We start from the raw sequence: 18,037 nt of genomic DNA on the forward strand, positions 1-18,037 counted from the left end.
TTGACTGCTCTCTGTGTTTACTTCCACAATATTTTAATGAAAACATACAGAGGTGTTATTTACAGCTGGAGGCGTCCTGAACTGATAACGATCTTTAAATATAACGAAGAAGAAGAAGTCGTCATCTTAACTTCTATTAAAACCAAATACTGATCGTAGGACATCGCTGACTACATGGCTGCTGCTGCTTCTTCTTCCTCTTCCTCTCTAGTCTTCTTCTCCTCCTCTAGTCTTCTTCTTCTCCTCCTCCTCTATTTTTCTTCTTCCTCTCCTCTAGTCTTGACTAGGGATGGCTCGATCCGATATTTAGGATCGGTATCGGCCCGATATTGGTCAAAATTTCAGGATCGAATATCGAAAAAAAATAACTATAGCCCGTCCGATCCGATACCTAGGCCCAAATGTTCAACTTAACTTTGTGCGACATGCCGTAAACAGAGAGCATCTGCTGCAAGCGTGTGTAAACAGAACCTCGTGACAGTGAATTAAACTAGCGCTCTGATCATGTCAGCTGTGTGTTAGCCTAGCGCTCTGATCATGTCAGCTGTGTGTTAGCCTAGCGCTCTGATCATGTCAGCTGTGTGTTAGCCTAGCGCTCTGATCATGTCAGCTGTGTGTTAGCCTAGCGCTCTGATCATGTCAGCTGTGTGTTAGCCTAGCGCTCTGATCATGTCAGCTGTGTGTTAGCCTAGCGCTCTGATCATGTCAGCTGTGTGTTAGCCTAGCGCTCTGATCATGTCAGCTGTGTGTTAGCCTAGCGCTATCATGTCAGCTGTGTGGAGTTACTTTGCACGCAAGGAAGAGAAAAGTAAAACAGCCGAATGCAACTTGTGCAACGCAAGTGTCTCAAGGGGTGGCAGCAGCACGAGTTTGTGCAAGTGTTTGTGACCGTTATTTAAAGTTAGCAGTCACTTAAAGCAGCTATATGTCCTATAGCAGGGGGCCCATTACGTCGATCACGATCAACCGGTGCGGGTAGATCGCGTGCCATGGGAAAAAAATAAAATGTTTTAGATGTTAGTCTGGCTTAACATTTATCTGTTGCAGCTCCAAAACAAACAGCAAGACAAACGTTCATCTTTATTTATTTTACTTTATATTTGCAACATGCCCTCAGTTCAGCGGCACACATCCACAGCCACGCACAACTTCAACCACAACTCAACACTACGTCTTTCTTAAAGAGACAGCGCTATTTTTCTAAAGGTGCAGTGCACCAGTTTTTCTTGATAAAAATAAAAACAAAGATGGATAGAGCTTTTAACACTGTAGCAACAATTAATATGACTTAGGATACACAGGTAGATCACTTTGACTTGGTCATTGTAAAAGCAGCTCGCAAGCCAAAGAAGTGTGGGCACCCCTGTCCTATCCACCTTATTCCTGGGGGCGCTGATGTAGAAACGATTATGGGCGCAACTTCCGGTGACAGACCGGAAGTAGCAGTGAGCCATTGGTTGCTAGCGGTTGCTAGCGGTTTTCGTTTCCCGTAGCGGTTTATTTGGAAGTTTACTGGTCTTTACTGTTATTTACTAAACGATTATCAGCTCCCACAGCATTTAAAAATGTTCTTGCGCAGCTCGGGAACATGTTGCGCTGTTCGCGGTTGTACTAATAACCAGGCGAAGCTGAATCTGTGGCTACAAGAGCAGTGTTTTGAACATGCACCCGGACGAAGAGGGAATGTTGTTGTGAGAGTCGGTACAGCTTCCACCGCCTACCGAGGGATGAGGAACTCAGAAGGATGTGGCTGAAACAACTCAACTTGGAAAAAAAACAATAAAAAAACACCGAAAACATTGTACATGTGCTCGTTTCATTTTGTTGACAAAAAGCCCACGGAGAGCCCGTACCCTACTTGTGGTTGTGAGAGACCACTGGGTGCTAAAGAGGACTGACAGCAGTGTCACGAGAATAACAGTGTATAATATATACAGTAATAGTCAAAGGTTTGGACACACCCTCTCATTTAATGGTTTTTCTTTATTTTCATGACAATTTACATTGTAGATTCTCACTGAAGACGTCAAAACTATGAATGAACACATTGAATTATGTAGTAAACAAAAAAGTGTTTAATAACTCTAAATATGATTCATATTTTAGATTCTTCAAAATAGCCACCCTTTGCTTTGATCACTGCTTTTCACACTCTTGGCATTCTCTTGATGAGCTTCATGAAGTTGTCACCTGAAATGGTTTTCCAACAGTCTTGAAGGAGTTCCCAGAGATGCTGAGCACTTGTTGGCCCTTCTGCCTTCACTCTGCGGTCCATCTCATCCCAAACCATCTCCATTGGGTTTAGGTCAGGTGACTGTGGAGGCCAGGTCATCTGGTGCAGCTCCATCACTCTCCTTCTTGGTCAAATAGCCCTTACACAGCCTGGAGGTCTGTGTGCGGTCATTGTCCTGTGTCCTGGTTCAGTGTGCCTTCAGTTTTGAATAAATCCCCAACAGTGTCACCAGCAAAGCCCCCCCACACCATCACACCTCCTCCTCCATGCTTCACGGTTGGAACCATGCATGTAGAGACCATCCGTTCACCTTTTCTGCGTCGCACAAAGACACGTTGGTTGGAACCAAAGATCTCAAATTTGGACTCATCAGACCAAAGCACAGATTTGGTCTAATGTCCATTCCTTGTGTTTCTTGACCCAAACAAATCTCTTCTGCTTGTTGCTTTTCCTTAGTGGTGGTTTTCTAGCAGCTATTTGACCATAAAGGCCTGATTGGTGCAGTCTCCTCTGAACAGCTGATGTAGAGATGTGTCTGCTAATAGAACTCTGTGAGGGATCGATCTGGGCTCTAATCTGAGGTGATGTTAACTTGTGCTTTCTGAGGCTGGTGACTCTGATGAACTTATCCTCAGCAGCAGAGGTGACTCTTGGTCTTCCTCTCCTGGGGCGGTCCTCATGTGAGCCAGTTTCGTCGTAGCGCTTGATGATTTTTGCAAATGTACTTGGGGACACAGTCAAAGTTTTTGCAATTTTCTGGACTGACTGACCTTCAGTTCTTAAAGTAATGATGGACTGTCATTTCTCTTTACTTATCTGATTGGTTCTTGTCATAATATGAATTCTAACAGTTGTCAAATAGGGCTGTCAGCTGTGTACCAACCTGACTTCTGTACAACACAACTGATGGTCCCAACCCCATTAAAGAGGCAAGAAATTCCACAAATGAACCCTGACAAGGCACAGCTGTGAAGTGAAAACCATTTCAGGGGACTACATCATGAAGCTCATTGGATTTGCAGCGCTGTCAACAAAGCAAAGGGTGGCTACTTTGAGGAATCTAAAATATGAATCATATTTAGTTATTTCACACTGTTTTGTTTACTACATAATTCCATACATTTTCATTCATAGTTTTGACGTCTTCAGTAAGAATCTACAATGTAAACAATCGTGAAAATAAAGAAAAACCATTAAATGAGAGGGTGTGTCCGAACTTTTGACTGGTACTGTAATATTTTGTTCAATATAATAATTCCACTTTCTCTGTGCATCACTGCATGGTGTCCCTGTCTTTCCCTGTCTCACAACATTCTCAACCTAAATTGAAAATAAATTAAAGATTCATTCGTTCATTCATATCTATTTATTCCATTCATAGATTAAACACGTTACATGATTATATACGTAACACCATCAATGAAAAGGAGCAGGAAGAAGAAAACTTATGATACCTGCCCCTTAATTATAGTTTTATTTACATTTAATTGACTACAAAAATAATCGTTTGTTGCAGTCCTCCATTAAAAGCAATGAAAATTATCATTAAAACTACCAGAACAATAAACATATACCTTCCAAAGGATGGCAGCAGCCTGGCTGCAAGCTCTGCTGATGATGACACTAATACCAAGGCTCGGTGATGAGTTGGCCTCTACGTCTGCTTTAAGGTAAATAAGATTGTGTCCCACGCCACGATCTCTTTTAACAAAACGCGTCCAACCTTATTACTGTGCAGGTACTGATGCGCCTCAGAGCTTTTTAGATTTTGCCTCCCCGTCCGAAGCGGCACAGTTAAAGTAGCTAATTACGCCACTGTAATGTTATTTTAGGCCACTTCTTCATGTCATCCTCCCACCCCTCTATATTATCAGGCAGCGGGATTGTAATGTCGTCTTGTTTGAGCTGGTGTTCCCACATGATTTACGTGTCGAAGTAGTCAGAGAAAGTGGATTCGCGCTGACAGCTAGCATGTAAAAATACCGCTTCCGGTCCGTACCGGAAGTCTCGCCCATAATTCACGCAAGGGCTCATGGGAGCTAGGAATAAGGTGGATAGTCTTCAATGGAACATTACTGAGTCCATTCTATATCTAGTTTGATATGAGTGTTTTACATACAGTTCAACCCCAGAGGTTACATGTGAAAGAAGAAACATTCAAGTTTGCAGTTTGCACTGATTTGAAGTTTAAATAAAGAGCTGATGGCTTGAGGCACATTGTGGGCTGTTTTATTTCTTCCCTTAGAGGAGCAGAATGTTTGTTGCACAGTTTGACCATGGTGTTTTTAGATGTCCATATTAAGAAAAGTACATCTATACAAACTATATGTATCATAAACAACTTAACAGAGGAGAAAAGAAGGTATCGGACTGATATCGGTATCGGCAGATACTCCAAGTTGCAGTATCGGTATCGGTATCGGACATGAAAACGTTGGATCGAGCCATCCCTAGTAGATACAGGATCAGCTGTAGATTGATCTCTTCTTGTCGTATCTCCAGACTGAACATAATCACATGTTCTAGTGACTCTGTGGTTTGATGTGAGCAGATGTTAACGTGGTCTTTCTCTGTCCCCCCTCCCTCCCCAGAATGTAAACCCCATGTTGGGTGGCAGCAGCGTAGCACAGGGCCGAGGCGGCCCCCAGTCCCAGCCCCCACCTCAACCCTCTCTTCGTAACCAAGTGCCTCCACCCATCCTGCCCCCTCAGGTAGATGTTCCTGACACACCTGTCTGATCTGATGGTGATGGTGATAGTGATGCAGCCCTGGCTGTGGTGGTGACTCTGAGTCCTCTCTCTCTGTCCAGGTCCCTCCATCCCTGTTGAAGTACCCCGGAGGTAACGCAGGTCTGAACCCCCTGTTTGGACCCCAGCAGGTGGCCATGCTCAACCAACTGTCCCAGCTCAACCAGCTCAACCAGCTCAACCAGCTGACACAGCTCAACCAGTTACAGGTAGGCAGGAGGAGGTGTCTCTGGGAGGAGGAAGTGTTTCTGGGAGGAGGGAGGCGTCTCTGGGAGGAGGAGGGTGTCTCTGGGAGGAGGGGGTGTCTCTGGGAGGAGGGAGGTGTCTCTGGGAGGAGGGAGGTGTCTCTGGGAGGAGGAGGGTGTCTCTGGGAGGAGGTGGGTGTCTCTGGGAGGAGGTGTCTCTGGGAGGAGGAGGCGTCTCTGGGAGGAGGAGGGTGTCTCTGGGAGGAGGTGTCTCTGGGAGGAGGGAGGTGTCTCTGGGAGGAGGGAGGTGTTTCTGGGAGGAGGAGGTGTCTCTGAGAGGAGGTGTCTCTGGGAGGAGGTGGTGTCTCTGAGAGGAGGTGGTCTCTGGGAGGAGGAGGTGGTCTGGGAGGAGGTGTAGGTGTCTCTGGGAGGAGGTGGTGTCTCTGAGAGGAGGTGGTCTGGGTCTGTCCAGGTCTAACTCAGTCTCTGATCTTGTGTCTTCAGCGTCTCCTTCAGCAGCAGCAGCAGAAAGCTCAGAACCAGAGATCGATGCCTGTCGGACGTCAGACGGAGCAGGTGGGTTTGATCCTCACTGTCCAAACAACACACCTGGACCTGATATAGAACACACCTAGACCGCACGTAGACCACACGTAGACCACACCTGGACCTGATCTAGAACACACCTGGACCTGATCTAGAACACACCTGGACCTGATCTAGACCACACGTAGACCACATGTAGACCTGATCTAGACCACACGTAGACCACATTTAGACCACATGTAGACCGATGTACATGTAGACCGCACCTGGAACACACCTGTAGACCACATTTAGACCAGATGTAGACCACACCAGTAGACCACATTTAGACCAGATGTAGACCACACCTGTAGACCACATTTAGACCAGATGTAGACCACACCTGTAGACCACATTTAGACCAGATGTAGACCACATTTAGACCAGATGTAGACCACACCTGTAGACCACATTTAGACCAGATGTAGACCACATTTAGACCAGATGTAGACTACATTTAGACCACACCTGTAGACCACACCTGTAGACCACACCTAGACCAGATGTAGACCACACCTAGACCACATGTAGACCGCACCGAGACCAGATGTAGACCGCACCTGTAGACCACACCTAGACCACATGTAGACCGCACCTAGACCAGATGTAGACCACACCTAGACCAGATGTAGACCACACCTGTAGACCACATTTAGACCACTACTACTTCTTCTTCTTCTCCTTCTCCATCTCTTCTTTCCTCCTCGTTCATCCTCTCTCGTCCTCCTTCATCATCTTCTGCCCTCTTCTTCTTCCTCCTCCTCTTCCTCTCGTTGATGTTTTGATGTGAACTCATCAGTTTCCATGGAAACGGTCCCCCTCTGATCACAGTGACTGTTGTTTACTGATCGCCGTCTCCTCGTCCTTTTAGACGCGTCCCATTGGCTCGTCTCCGTCGATGATGCAGGCGCCTCGACACCTGGACCCCTCCCTGCTGAAACAAGCCCCGCCCCTCAAACCGTACCTGGACAACTACATGTCCCACAATTCCCCTGAGATGCAGAAGGACGCCGGCGCTCTCGGATCCTTCAACAACTTCCCTTTAAGTACGTCCTCTGTCCTCTGTCCTCTGTCCCCGGTCCTCTGGAGAAACGTCTGGTTGTTAAAGGTGTTCTTTGATTTAATCCTGTCCCTCCTCCGTCCTCCGTCCTCCGTCCTCCAGGCTTGAACTCTAACCTGAATGTACCCCTGGACATGGGTGGTGGTAGCGGTGGAGGAGGAGCTGTGAGCTACAAGGAGCCGCCCCAGTCCAGACTGAAGAAGCTCTGGGCTACTGACCCTCTGGAGCAGAACAGCAAACCTGGTACTGGTTCTGAGAATCTGAGGGTCGATGTGGAGCCGGATCAGAACCAGACTCTGACCGTCACACTGTCTGTCCCATGTCCCACAGGTGCTATGTCGTCTGGGCTGCGTCTGGAGGACCCTCCCTTCTACGACTTCCTGTCTCCTGGCCCCTCCCCTCTGAGTCCTCCCGGCCAATCAATGGGCTCGGTGGGCGACGGCTGGCCGCCCCGTGCCAACTCCCCCCCTCCCCATGGAAACACTGTCACCTGGCCCCCAGGTAAGCCGTTGACCGGTTCTGACCCGTTCTGACCCGTTCTGACCCGTTCTGACCCGTTCTGACCCGTTCTGTTCGTCTGCAGAGTTCCGGCCCGGGGAGCCTTGGAAAGGTTACCCCAACATTGACCCTGAGACCGACCCCTTCGTGACCCCCGGCAGCGTCATCAACAACCTCTCCATCAACACCGTCCGCGACACAGACCACCTCAGGGACAGGAACAACGGTAGCTGTCCTCTGGGACACAGCTGGGACACAGCTGGGACACTGGGACACTGGTTGTTGTTGTTTGAACATGTTGTCTAAACGCTGGTGTCCTTCCTCAGGGCCATCCTCATCACTGAACACCACGATGCCTTCTAACAGTGCCTGGTCATCCATTCGTGCCTCCAGCCACAGCGGTTCCCTCACCAGTACAGCACAAAGCACTTCAGGTGAGTGTCCCGGCTTAGATCACACCGTTGCTCATGACGACGGCTTTTAGTCAAACTGACAACGTTTAGATCACAGCTCTGGGACCCCCGTCCTGTCCCGTGTCCTCACCCGTGTCCTCACCCATGTCCTGACCCGTGTCCTCTCCCCTTGCAGCCAGACCCAGTGAGTCAAAGTGGTCTCCAGGCGGCGGTTCTGTGTCCAACTCCTCTCTAGCCCATGAGCTCTGGAAGGTGCCCCTGCCTCCCAAGGCGATGTCTGTGGCGGCCCCCTCCAGACCACCGCCCGGCCTCGCCCCCCAGAAGCCCAGCCCGGCCTCCTCCGGCTGGGACGGCTCTGCCCTGAGGCTGGGTGGCTGGGGCTCCACCGAGTCCAGATACACACCTGGTGAGAGGACAGGGACACACGCACACACACGCACACACACACACACACAGTGGTTACACAACCACACCGTCTGGTTCTGTCCCGTCTGGTTCTGGTTCTGACCCGTCTGGTTCTGGTTCTGGTTCTGACCCGTCCGGTTCTGGTTCTGACCCGTCCGTCCGGTTCTGGTTCTGACCCGTCTGGTTCTGGTTCTGAGCCATCTGGTTCTGGTTCTGACCCGTCTGGTTCTGGTTCTGGTTCTGGTTCTGACCCGTCTGGTTCTGGTTCTGGTTCTGACCCGTCTCCTCTGTGTCTCAGGTTCCAGCTGGGGTGACAGCAGCAGCTCAGGGAGAACCCAGTGGCTTGTTCTGAAGAATCTCACACCTCAGGTAGGTCTCCGTCTGTTCTGTCTGTTCTGTTTGGGACGGGTTGACCCGACAGAGACATGTGTCTGACCGTGTCCTGTCCCGTAGATCGACGGCTCCACGCTGAGGACTCTGTGCATGCAGCACGGCCCTCTGATCACATTCCACCTCAACCTGCCGCACGGTAACGCCGTGGTGTGCTACAGCTCCAAGGACGAGGCCGCCAAGGCCCAGAAGAGCCTGCACATGTAAGAGCAGCACCTGAACGCACCACAGCACACCTGAACGCACCACAGCACACCTCTGTACACCTGAACGCACCTGAACGCACCACAGCACACCACAGCACACCTGAACGCACCTCAGCACACCTGAACGCACCTGAACGCACCACAGCACACCTGAACGCACCACAGCACACCTGAACGCACCACAGCACACCTGAACGCACCTCAGCACACCTCTGTACACCTGAACGCACCACAGTGCACCTGAACGCACCACAGCACACCTGAACGCACCACAGCACACCTGAACGCACCACAGCACACCTGAACGCACCTGAACGCACCACAGCACACCTGAACGCACCACAGCACACCTGAACGCACCACAGCACACCTGAACACACCACAGCACACCTGAACGCACCACAGCGCACCTGAACGCACCACAGCACACCTGAACGCACCTGAACGCACCACAGCACACCTGAACACACCACAACACACCTGAACGCACCACAGCGCACCTGAACGCACCACAGCGCACCTGAACGCACCTGAACACACCTCAACGCACCACATGACCTCTCAGGGTCAGACCGAGGTCCAGGTTTCCTGCAGGACATGACGTCTGGAGTCAGAGCGACTTTAAATACTTTAGACGTTAGAGAGAATTAAAGACACGTAAACATTAGTTATTACAGATGAACAAACAGCTGATCAGCCACTGACCTGTCCTCTGCTCCGTCCTCTGTCCCGTCCTCTGACCTCTGTCCTCTGACCTGTCCTCTGACCTGTCCTCTGACTCGTCCTCTGACTCGTCCTCTGTCCTTTGACCTCTGACTCGTCCTCTGACTCGTCCTCTGCTCTGTCCTCTGTCCTCTGACCTGTCCTCTGTCCCGTCCTCTGACCTCTGCCCTCTGACCCGTCCTCTGCTCTGACCTGACCTCTGACCTCTGACCTCTGTCCTCTGACTCGTCCTCTGCTCTGTCCTCTGTCCTCTGACCTGTCCTCTGTCCCGTCCTCTGACCTCTGCCCTCTGACTCGTCCTCTGTCCCGTCCTCTGACCTCTGACCTGTCCTCTGTCCCGTCCTCTGACCTCTGCCCTCTGACTCGTCCTCTGTCCCGTCCTCTGACCTCTGACCTGTCCTCTGCTCTGACCTGACCTCTGACCTCTGTCCTCTGCTCTGTCCTCTGCTCTGTCCTCTGCTCTGACCTGACCTCTGACCTCTGTCCTCTGCTCTGTCCTCTGCTCTGTCCTCTGTCCCGTCCCCTGTCCTCTGACTCGTCCTCTGCTCTGTCCTCTGCTCCGTCCCCTGACCTCTGACCTCTGTCCTCTGTCCCCAGGTGTGTTTTGGGGAACACTACCATTCTGGCTGAGTTTGCCAGCGAGGAGGAAATCAACCGTTTCTTTGCACAAGGGCAGTCACTGGCCACCCCCCCCTCCTCCGGCTGGCAGACCATCGGCTCGTCCCAGAGCCGGATGGATCAGTCCCACGCGTTCCCCAGCCGCGCCCCAGAACCCGCCCAGTGGAACAGCGGCGGCGGAGGCGGCGACCTCCACGGCTCCTCCCTCTGGGGCGGGCCCAACTATTCCAGTAGCCTGTGGGGGAACCCCGGCGGCACGGAGGCCGGGGGCATCGGCAGCCCTTCTCCAATCACCTCCTTCCTCCCCGTGGATCACCTGACAGGTGGAGGGGACTCCATGTGAGCCGCCGGCCAATCAGCACGGCCGTAGGAGGAAGGTAGAGAATTATCAATAATCAGCAGAAGAAGAAAAAGAAAAAAACAAAAAAAAACAAACCACCCACCAGTAGATTAATGCAACGGCACTAGTAGTGGGACGCTGTCTCTTACAGATGTCCAACGCGGGGTCTCTGTGGAAAACCAGTTACGTTTCTCTCTCTGCACATGTGTCCACTTTCTTTTAGCCCAAAAACATATCAGTCGAATACTTGAATCATGCAGGCCAATTCTATAATGTGAACGGATGGATATTTGCTTCCAGGTAGTGCTCTTTCAGACCGAAACAAGCTTCAATCGAGCTCATTATTATTATTATTACATATATATTATTATTTTTTGTTTCATTCGTCATGTTTATTTGAATTCCAATTCTTTTTATTTCTTTTTTTTTTTTGCATTCGTTTGCTGACAATGTTGGAGTATGAGCTTTTTTAACTTTGCACTGAATGTGGTTTTTTCTCAGTATATATATATAATCTGCAATATTAGAGGGAGCAGCCAGTTTTTCCAGTGTAGCTGTTTACTCATTGAGGTCCTTACCGTGTGTGTGTGTGTGGAAGTAATGTGTGGACGAGTGTGTGTGTGTGTGTGTGCTCCTCTCTGCCTTGGCACGCCGACCTTACTGCGTTGTCGTGGAGATCAAGATCAACAGATAGTTAACGAGTAAAAACAGGAGGATTATCTGGTGATGCTAAAAGTGACATTAAAGTAAAAAGTATTGCACCAATTTTAAAACTAAAGAACGTCGAGCTCTGCAGTGCAAAGGACTGTAGCCGCAGCTGGGACTAGCAAGCCCCGCCCCCTCCCACCCCCTCACAGTGTGGCGGTGGGGGGGCGGGGGCCTATCTAGCAAGCCCCCTCCCTGTTGCGCCCCCCGTGGGCCGAGGGAGGAACAGCACTTTCAGAAAAAGGCTTTCAATGTTTTGGAGGTGCCACACTGCGACCTCTTGTTTACAAGACTTAGGAGGTGGAACGTGTGTTCATTCTTCATTTAAAGAGAAGATAATTAAAAAAACACAAAAACAAAAAAAAATATTAAAATCACGAGAAAATATTATAAAAAAAAAAATCATAAAACTGAGAAAAAACCCATAAAAATCAACTCTTATCGAGGATGAAGACGATGCTTTGTAACTCTGGGAATTCGGATCAGTGTTTTTTTGGCCATGGCGTTGGTTATTTGAACTATTCCTCTTTGTCTGCTAAATAACCAGCAATGGTTCTCAGGAAATCAAGCCAGTTTTCCCCCCCTTCGTAGTGGAATTAAAAATAAAAGTATATAAACTACTACTACTCCTTGTAGGAAAAGGAACATCCAACTTCTAGCACTGAACCTTGTGTATAGGTGTTTGTTTTCTCTGCCAAATAACTGCTTTAAGCTGGAGAAGCTCAACACACTGCTTTCAATATGCTGTCTATGAACGGAGGAGGAGGAGGAGGAAGAGGAGGGGGGGTCCTTCCTCCTGCTCCTCCTCCTCCTCCTCACCTCCGCTGGTGTAATAATAATCAGAGGAGAGTTTGTTGTGTGAGTCTGTATCTATGCATACTGTAGCCTCACATCCACCGGCCTGCTGGGAGGAGGAGGAGGCGTCTTCTTCTTCTTCTTCTTCTTCTTCTTCCCCACAAACCGCTCTCATTGCCACAAAAGCTGTTTTGTTTTTTTTTTTCTTTTTTCTTTTTGTTTTTGGAAAAATCTTAAAAAACAAAAAAAAAAACCCAAGTTGTTTTTCTTGAAGATATTTTAACAGTTGTCCACATTTCATTGCCTTGATCCTAATAATGTGTCCGAAGATGCAACAACAAGTCAAAGTGGCTTCTACCTGTTTACAATAGAAAATGATTGTATTGTTGTACTGTTTGTTTTCCTGGGGGAGGGGGGGGGTTGGAAGGGGGGTGGGGGGGTCATGTGAAGTCAGTGTGTGTCTGTGTGTGAATGTAAAGTAGGCGGAGGCGTGGCGAGCGGCGTGGCGAGCGGCGTGGCGAGCGGCGGCGGCGTTAGAGAAGCCATGAATGTCTCAGAGTGAATGAATATTTAACCTCGAGTATTAGACGTGACGCAGCGTGTGCCAGTATTGATCTCTACCAAATAATTTAATCAGACTAAAACCTTAGTTTACTTATTCCACATCTGCTTAAACCACATCTACACACACACATCTACACATCTACACAAATACACACATCTACACACACACACACATCTACACACACACATCTACACACACACATCTACACATCTACACATCTACACACACACACATCTACACATCTACACATCTACACACACACACATCTACACACACACATCTACACACACACATCTACACATCTACACATCTACACACACACATCTACACACACATCTACACACATCTACACACACACATCTACACATCTCCACATCTGTACCAGTATCTTGTCGTCGTTGTTGAGGGGAGGCGTCGTTAGTGTTTGTTCCTGAAACGGTTCAACCTGTAGAAATGTGGGCGGAGCCTCCATCACCTCCCCTGGTTGGAGGCTGTTGCCATAGAGATGACTGAAAGGATGCTCCTCGTGTGTGATTGGCTGATCCAGGACCTGCTCTCCTCCTCCTCCTCCTCCTGGAATCAGTTAATCATCTGGTTCCAGTTGGACCGGGTCCTGGATCGGGTCCTGAACCAGGTCTTGGACCAGGTCTTGGATCAGGTCTTGTGGATGAGAGCAGCCTTGTTGTTGTGTTTGTTGTTGTTACTGTTGAGTTGAAGCCAAATGACGGGAGGGAGGGAAGGAAAGGGATTCTTTAATCTTTGTGTTTAACGCTGGACGATGTTTAAAAGCTTGAAGTCAAAATGTTAGAAAAAAAAAAACCACGACGAGCAACGTACAATCGACAGGGTCAGAGGAGGAAGAGGAGGAGGGGGGGGGGAGGAAGAGGAGGGGCTGGTGATACTCTACTACTTTTTAATATTTAAGACAAATAATGTGACTGTGTGTGTTCTCCTCTTAACTTTATCCTGTGAGTTCAAAGCTAGATTATGTCCTCCCCCCTCCCTCACCCCCCCCCCCCCCCCCCCCCCCCCCCGAGCACCGAGGCTTTTATTTTGACAGAAAAACACAAAAAAAGACAAAAAAAAACAAAGAAAAGAGAAAAAACCAGAGAAAAACTGTGAGATCTGCTGTCTTCTGTTTCAGTGAGAACACAAACTGAAAAGCTTTAGTCGAACCAGCACAAAGATGAGGGAGGGAGGGGTGGGGGGGGTCAGGGGAGGGTCGGGGGGGGTTTTACCGGGGTGGGGGGGTGGGGGTGGCTCAGAGAGACTATGCAGTGGAGCGTCGGACCCAGGCTTCCACGTCCTCCTCCGGGTTTCTGCTTTTTCCTTTAGTTCCTCAAACGTGTCGTGCCATCGTCTCGGTCCTCGCGCCACAGAAAAAGTAAAAAGTGAAAACCTCTGTTACCTAGCAACCGTCGGGCCAGTCGTAGCGGGAGGGGGCAGGTTTCCGCGGCTCGCCTCCTCCTCGATGAGCCGAGAGAGGAGGCGCCGACTTTAAAAACACAAAAAAAAGGTTTTTCTAGAGAATCACCGAGGAAACTCTGATATGCACATCGCTTCGGGAGACTGTTGATCTATAAATATATATTATATACCAGAATATAAATGTCTATTCCTCTCACTGACTACAACAATGAAAGAAAGCAAGCAGGAAGTTTTATTTTCACACGTCTTCCTCGGCTCATCTACAGGATTTTATCTGAAACTCGGTGGAATCTGCACTTTTTGAAGGACAATCTTTATTTGTAGAAAATAATCGACGGCGTAGAAACCAACTCCAGTGTGCTCTAACCATGAATGTCTCCTCTGATGCTGTCCGTGTGTTTGCTTTCATTTAATCTTTTTATTCTTCCTTTTTGTTGCTTGGTTTGTTCTGTATTATTTTAGTGCTCTTAAGAGAACCTGTAGTAGTAGTAGGTCTTCTGTTGGCTGTACTCGTATACTGATTACTGTTTGTAACCCTGCGGCCGGACGCCGCCAGACGAAGCTGTATAACTTGGGTACAACCCTCAATAAAAGACTAACAGTGACGCAGTCTGTCTGTTTCTGACTTCACATCTGGAACATCTGTTTAGACTCTGGTTTAAATCATCAGAGACTTTAAAGTATAAATAATGAGGAGGTTTAGAGACGTGACCTTTTAAAATCCTGGTTATTTATGTTTAAATAAAGATGAACCGACAGAGCGCCAGAGTCTCCCCTGTTCAATTAAACCCAGTAAATAATAATAATAAAGGTTGAACGTTAAAACGTGTTTTAACATATTCTATTAATGTTGTAAAGCCTGATGTTTATACAGTTAAATGAAGCATCTATAATATCTAGTAGGAAGAATTTGTCATTAATCCAACATATAAATCACATCGTCCAGAGTCTCCCGTTAAATTAAATAAATAATAATAATAAAGGTTGAATGTTGCTGCAATAAAATAATTTCTTCTAAAAACGTTTTAATTTAATGTATTCTATTAATGTAAATGTAAAGCCTGATGTTTATAGTTAAATTATTAAGAATATTATTAGTAGAAAGAAGTTGTCATTAATACAACATGACAAAGATTAAATCATAAATAGTCTCAACATATAAAAGTCATTGACTTGAACATAAGTGTTTTAATTATTAGTTTAAAGCATTAAATGTCTAAATGTGTTTGTTGTTAAAAGGTTAAACTGTTAAATAATAAAACTATAGTTGTAAACAAACGGATCAATTAACGGAACTGAATCATGATTTTAGGAATAAAAAGTTAACATTTATTTTTATTAAGCACTAATTTGTTGCCATGATAACTGAATTCAACCTAATGTCACTGAGTAATAAAAGTATTAATTTTATATTTAGATTCAGTCATTTCAGGTAAATTATCTACGAGGAAGAGTTAGATGGATAATTAATAGTTAACAGCAGTAATTTAAAACTAGAATTAAAATAATTTAACTGTAGAAACATGTTTTAAATAAAACAGTAAATTGGATTATTTGAATAAATGTTTTGAAACAGTTTAAACCTTTTTATATTTAATACATTCTGACATTATTGAATCATTAAACATTTATTTCATGTTTAATAACTGAGGATTAAATGTGTGGAGACTCTGGCGCCCCCTGGCGGTGACCACGTTAACGTCACATGACACAATGACCAGGTCTCAGATTAACCTGAGATTAGAGGACGTTCACCTTCACCAGCTGCTTCCTGTTGTCTCCAGATGTTTGTTTCTGTCTCCTCTCAGGTCTCATTCAAACAATAGATCACAGCAGAACAAGTGGAAGTTAAACATTTGTCTTTATTTACTGATCTACTCTTGAGAAACGAGATCTGCAGGAAAAACAAAAAGCTTGTTTTAATATCGACAACTCTTCGTCTCTGAACATTTAAATACGGTCGAACACAAAACGGCTGCAGGAGACGGACGAGACGCGTCCTCCTGCTTCACAGGGACTTCCTGTTTCTGTGTGTGTGAGGGGGAGGGTCCGGGCAGGGGTCAAAGGTCAGCGGCTCTGAAAGGAAGAAGACAACCAGTCAGTACCATCGTCTTCATCTTCGTCTTCATCAGCAAGGTCCCACAGACTGACCTGGTTATTCACAGACGTCCTTCTTGTTTGCGATGTACTGGACGATCTCCTCAGGAGTCATCAGCTTCTCTGCCTCAGCGTCAGGGATCTCAAACCCTGAAACAAACAAACAAACAAATAAATAAACTCCAACCAGACTCCATGCAATAAACTCTCCGTTTAACAGGATCCTGAACAAGCTCAGACCAGACTCCATGCAATAAACTCTCCGTTTAACAGGATCCTGAACAAGCTCAGACCAGACTCCATGCAATAAACTCTCCGTTTAACAGGATCCTGAACAAGCTCAGACCAGACTCACCAAACTCGTCCTCCATGGCCATGATGATCTCCACCTGGTCCAGACTGTCCAACCCCAGGTCCTTCATGAAGTGAGAGGACGTCTGCAGCTGAGGACACAAACCAGGGGACAGGTTAGAGGAGCAGCTCCTCATCCTCATCCTCACACACCTTCATCAGACCGGACCGGACCAGACCGGACTCACCTGCTCTGGGTTGACCTTGTCGTAGAGCTTGAGAACATACATGACGCGGTCTTTGATGGATTCTAGGGTGAGGGGGGGCAGGTCGCCGTACTGTCGGCAGGACACCCCCAACGAGGACACCTGAGGAAGAGGAGGAGGAGGAGGAGGAAGAGTCTGTCAGATCAAAGGTTCATAGAGAAATCATCTAATTCTCCGGCTCCTCGTGAGTCCGTCCCCCAGTAGTGGGTCGAGGCGTGGACGTGGAGCCGGAGGGTCACGGGTTCTAATCCCCTCTGTGCCCTTGAGCAAGGCACCTCTGGATGAATGAATGAATCATACATGACGTTAGCATGTAACATGACGTCATCCTCCCTGTTAGAATATAAACATCCCTGATGCTAAGCTAGTTAGCTCTGTGTTGTAACTGCATCAGTGAACGTTGCTAACTAGCTAGCTAGCTAACATAAACATGTGAATAAAACGCTTAAACGCTTCCTGGCGCGTTAACAAACCAACGTCTTATTTAATTATGAGTTAATTAAACTTCCTCCGCTGCAGCGTGGGCGTGTAGCCGCCTCCTGTAGCCCCACGGCTCTGAAAGACATCGGTAGGTCACGGCAGAGAGACGCGAGGCCCACGACGGCTCAATGTTAGCGGACACTCACCGGGCTCTGGCCGAGCCACCGCGTCCTCCGGTTGGCTGCGGCGAACGACAGAGGTCGGTGAGCGGCCGCCGTGGGAGCAGCGGCCGCTCTGACTGCGAGGTTACCGGGGCAGAGCCTCAGCGAGGGCCGGGGGAACGAGCGGACACACTGCAGCAGGACACGAGCCGCCATGACGGAGGAAAGCTACTGGGAGCGACCAGCGCGAGAAGCGTAGAAGAAGAAGGGATCCAAGGCGCGCATGCGCAACACATAAACCTGTAGTTTATTTATGTCATTTACTGAATGTTCTGTTTTAAATATGAACTAGATTCAGTTTATAAATGTAAATGGAGAAAACAATGTCGGTTTAATTTATCTGAATTACAGATATTTAACACTAAACGTTACTGAATAATATTTATTTATTATTTTATTTAAATGTAATTATTTAACATCACAGTCTGAGTTTACTCCGCTACAGCAGGTGGCGGTATGTGTCTACAAGGTGGTATTAATAGAAGAAGAAGAAGAAGAAGAAGCTTTATTTTCCTCCGAAATTTATTTGCTTCATTTTTAAAATAAGTAAATTATAAAACAACAACTTTTCCCTCAAAAAAAAAAAAAAATTAAGAGATTTTTTTTTTTTTTTACTGTTTTTTTGTAGGGATTAGAAAAAAGAAAAAAGTTATAAAAAGGAGATTATGAATGAAAGGTGTTCATGACAATGTCTGACTTTCAGTCAAATAAATCCAATATAAAAAAGAAGAATATAACTTCTTCTTTTTAGATGATAAGCACATAAAACACATAAAACACAATTTAGATTGATAAATAGGTTTTATTTATCACATGCACAGTTATACATAGTACAATGCACAGTGA

The 18,037-nt window shown here is 47.2% G+C and overlaps 2 protein-coding genes across 4 annotated transcripts in view; one reads left to right on the forward strand and one right to left on the reverse strand.

Moving 5' to 3' along the window:
- The window catches only part of LOC311506389 (trinucleotide repeat-containing gene 6A protein-like), a 34,194-nt gene extending 21,889 nt beyond the window's left edge, over positions 1–12,305 (forward strand). For 2 of the 3 annotated variants that reach the window (XM_084570336.1, XM_084570337.1), the window contains 11 exons: positions 4,825–4,944; positions 5,043–5,189; positions 5,670–5,741; positions 6,622–6,796; positions 6,913–7,311; positions 7,394–7,534; positions 7,635–7,742; positions 7,897–8,127; positions 8,425–8,495; positions 8,580–8,719; positions 10,043–12,305. In XM_084570336.1, the coding sequence (XP_084426462.1) occupies positions 4,825–4,944; positions 5,043–5,189; positions 5,670–5,741; positions 6,622–6,796; positions 6,913–7,311; positions 7,394–7,534; positions 7,635–7,742; positions 7,897–8,127; positions 8,425–8,495; positions 8,580–8,719; positions 10,043–10,406 (1,968 nt within the window). In that variant the 3' untranslated portion in view covers positions 10,407–12,305. The remainder of the gene's footprint in view (positions 1–4,824; positions 4,945–5,042; positions 5,190–5,669; positions 5,742–6,621; positions 6,797–6,912; positions 7,312–7,393; positions 7,535–7,634; positions 7,743–7,896; positions 8,128–8,424; positions 8,496–8,579; positions 8,720–10,042) is intronic. The other variant, XM_084570338.1, reaches the window with a different exon arrangement.
- Positions 12,306–15,738: 3,433 nt separating this feature from the next.
- ndufab1b (NADH:ubiquinone oxidoreductase subunit AB1b) lies at positions 15,739–17,378 on the reverse strand. The gene is made up of 5 exons (XM_084569893.1): positions 17,177–17,378; positions 16,533–16,652; positions 16,349–16,436; positions 16,048–16,143; positions 15,739–15,972 (listed from the first exon to the last, which is right to left on the reverse strand). The coding sequence occupies exons 1-4, from the start codon at positions 17,345–17,347 to the stop codon at positions 16,052–16,054; spliced, it is 471 nt and encodes a 156-aa protein (XP_084426019.1). The 5' UTR covers positions 17,348–17,378; the 3' UTR covers positions 15,739–15,972; positions 16,048–16,051.
- Positions 17,379–18,037: the final 659 nt, after the last annotated feature.

The sequence above is a fragment of the Chelon labrosus genome (assembly GCF_963514085.1).
Source record: "Chelon labrosus genome assembly, chromosome: 21".
Classification (NCBI taxonomy): domain Eukaryota; kingdom Metazoa; phylum Chordata; class Actinopteri; order Mugiliformes; family Mugilidae; genus Chelon; species Chelon labrosus.

What these genes read in the sequence shown, in the direction of transcription:
- ndufab1b (XM_084569893.1), bottom strand. Translation starts at nt 17,347, where the DNA reads ATGGCGGCTCGTGTCCTGCTGCAGTGTGTCCGCTCGTTCCCCCGGCCC. An exon ending in ACAAGGTCAACCCAGAGCAG is followed by an intron (nt 16,437 to 16,532) that starts GTGAGTCCGGTC and finishes TTGTGTCCTCAG; the next exon opens with CTGCAGACGTCCTCTCACTT. An exon ending in GGCCATGGAGGACGAGTTTG is followed by an intron (nt 16,144 to 16,348) that starts GTGAGTCTGGTC and finishes TGTTTGTTTCAG; the next exon opens with GGTTTGAGATCCCTGACGCT.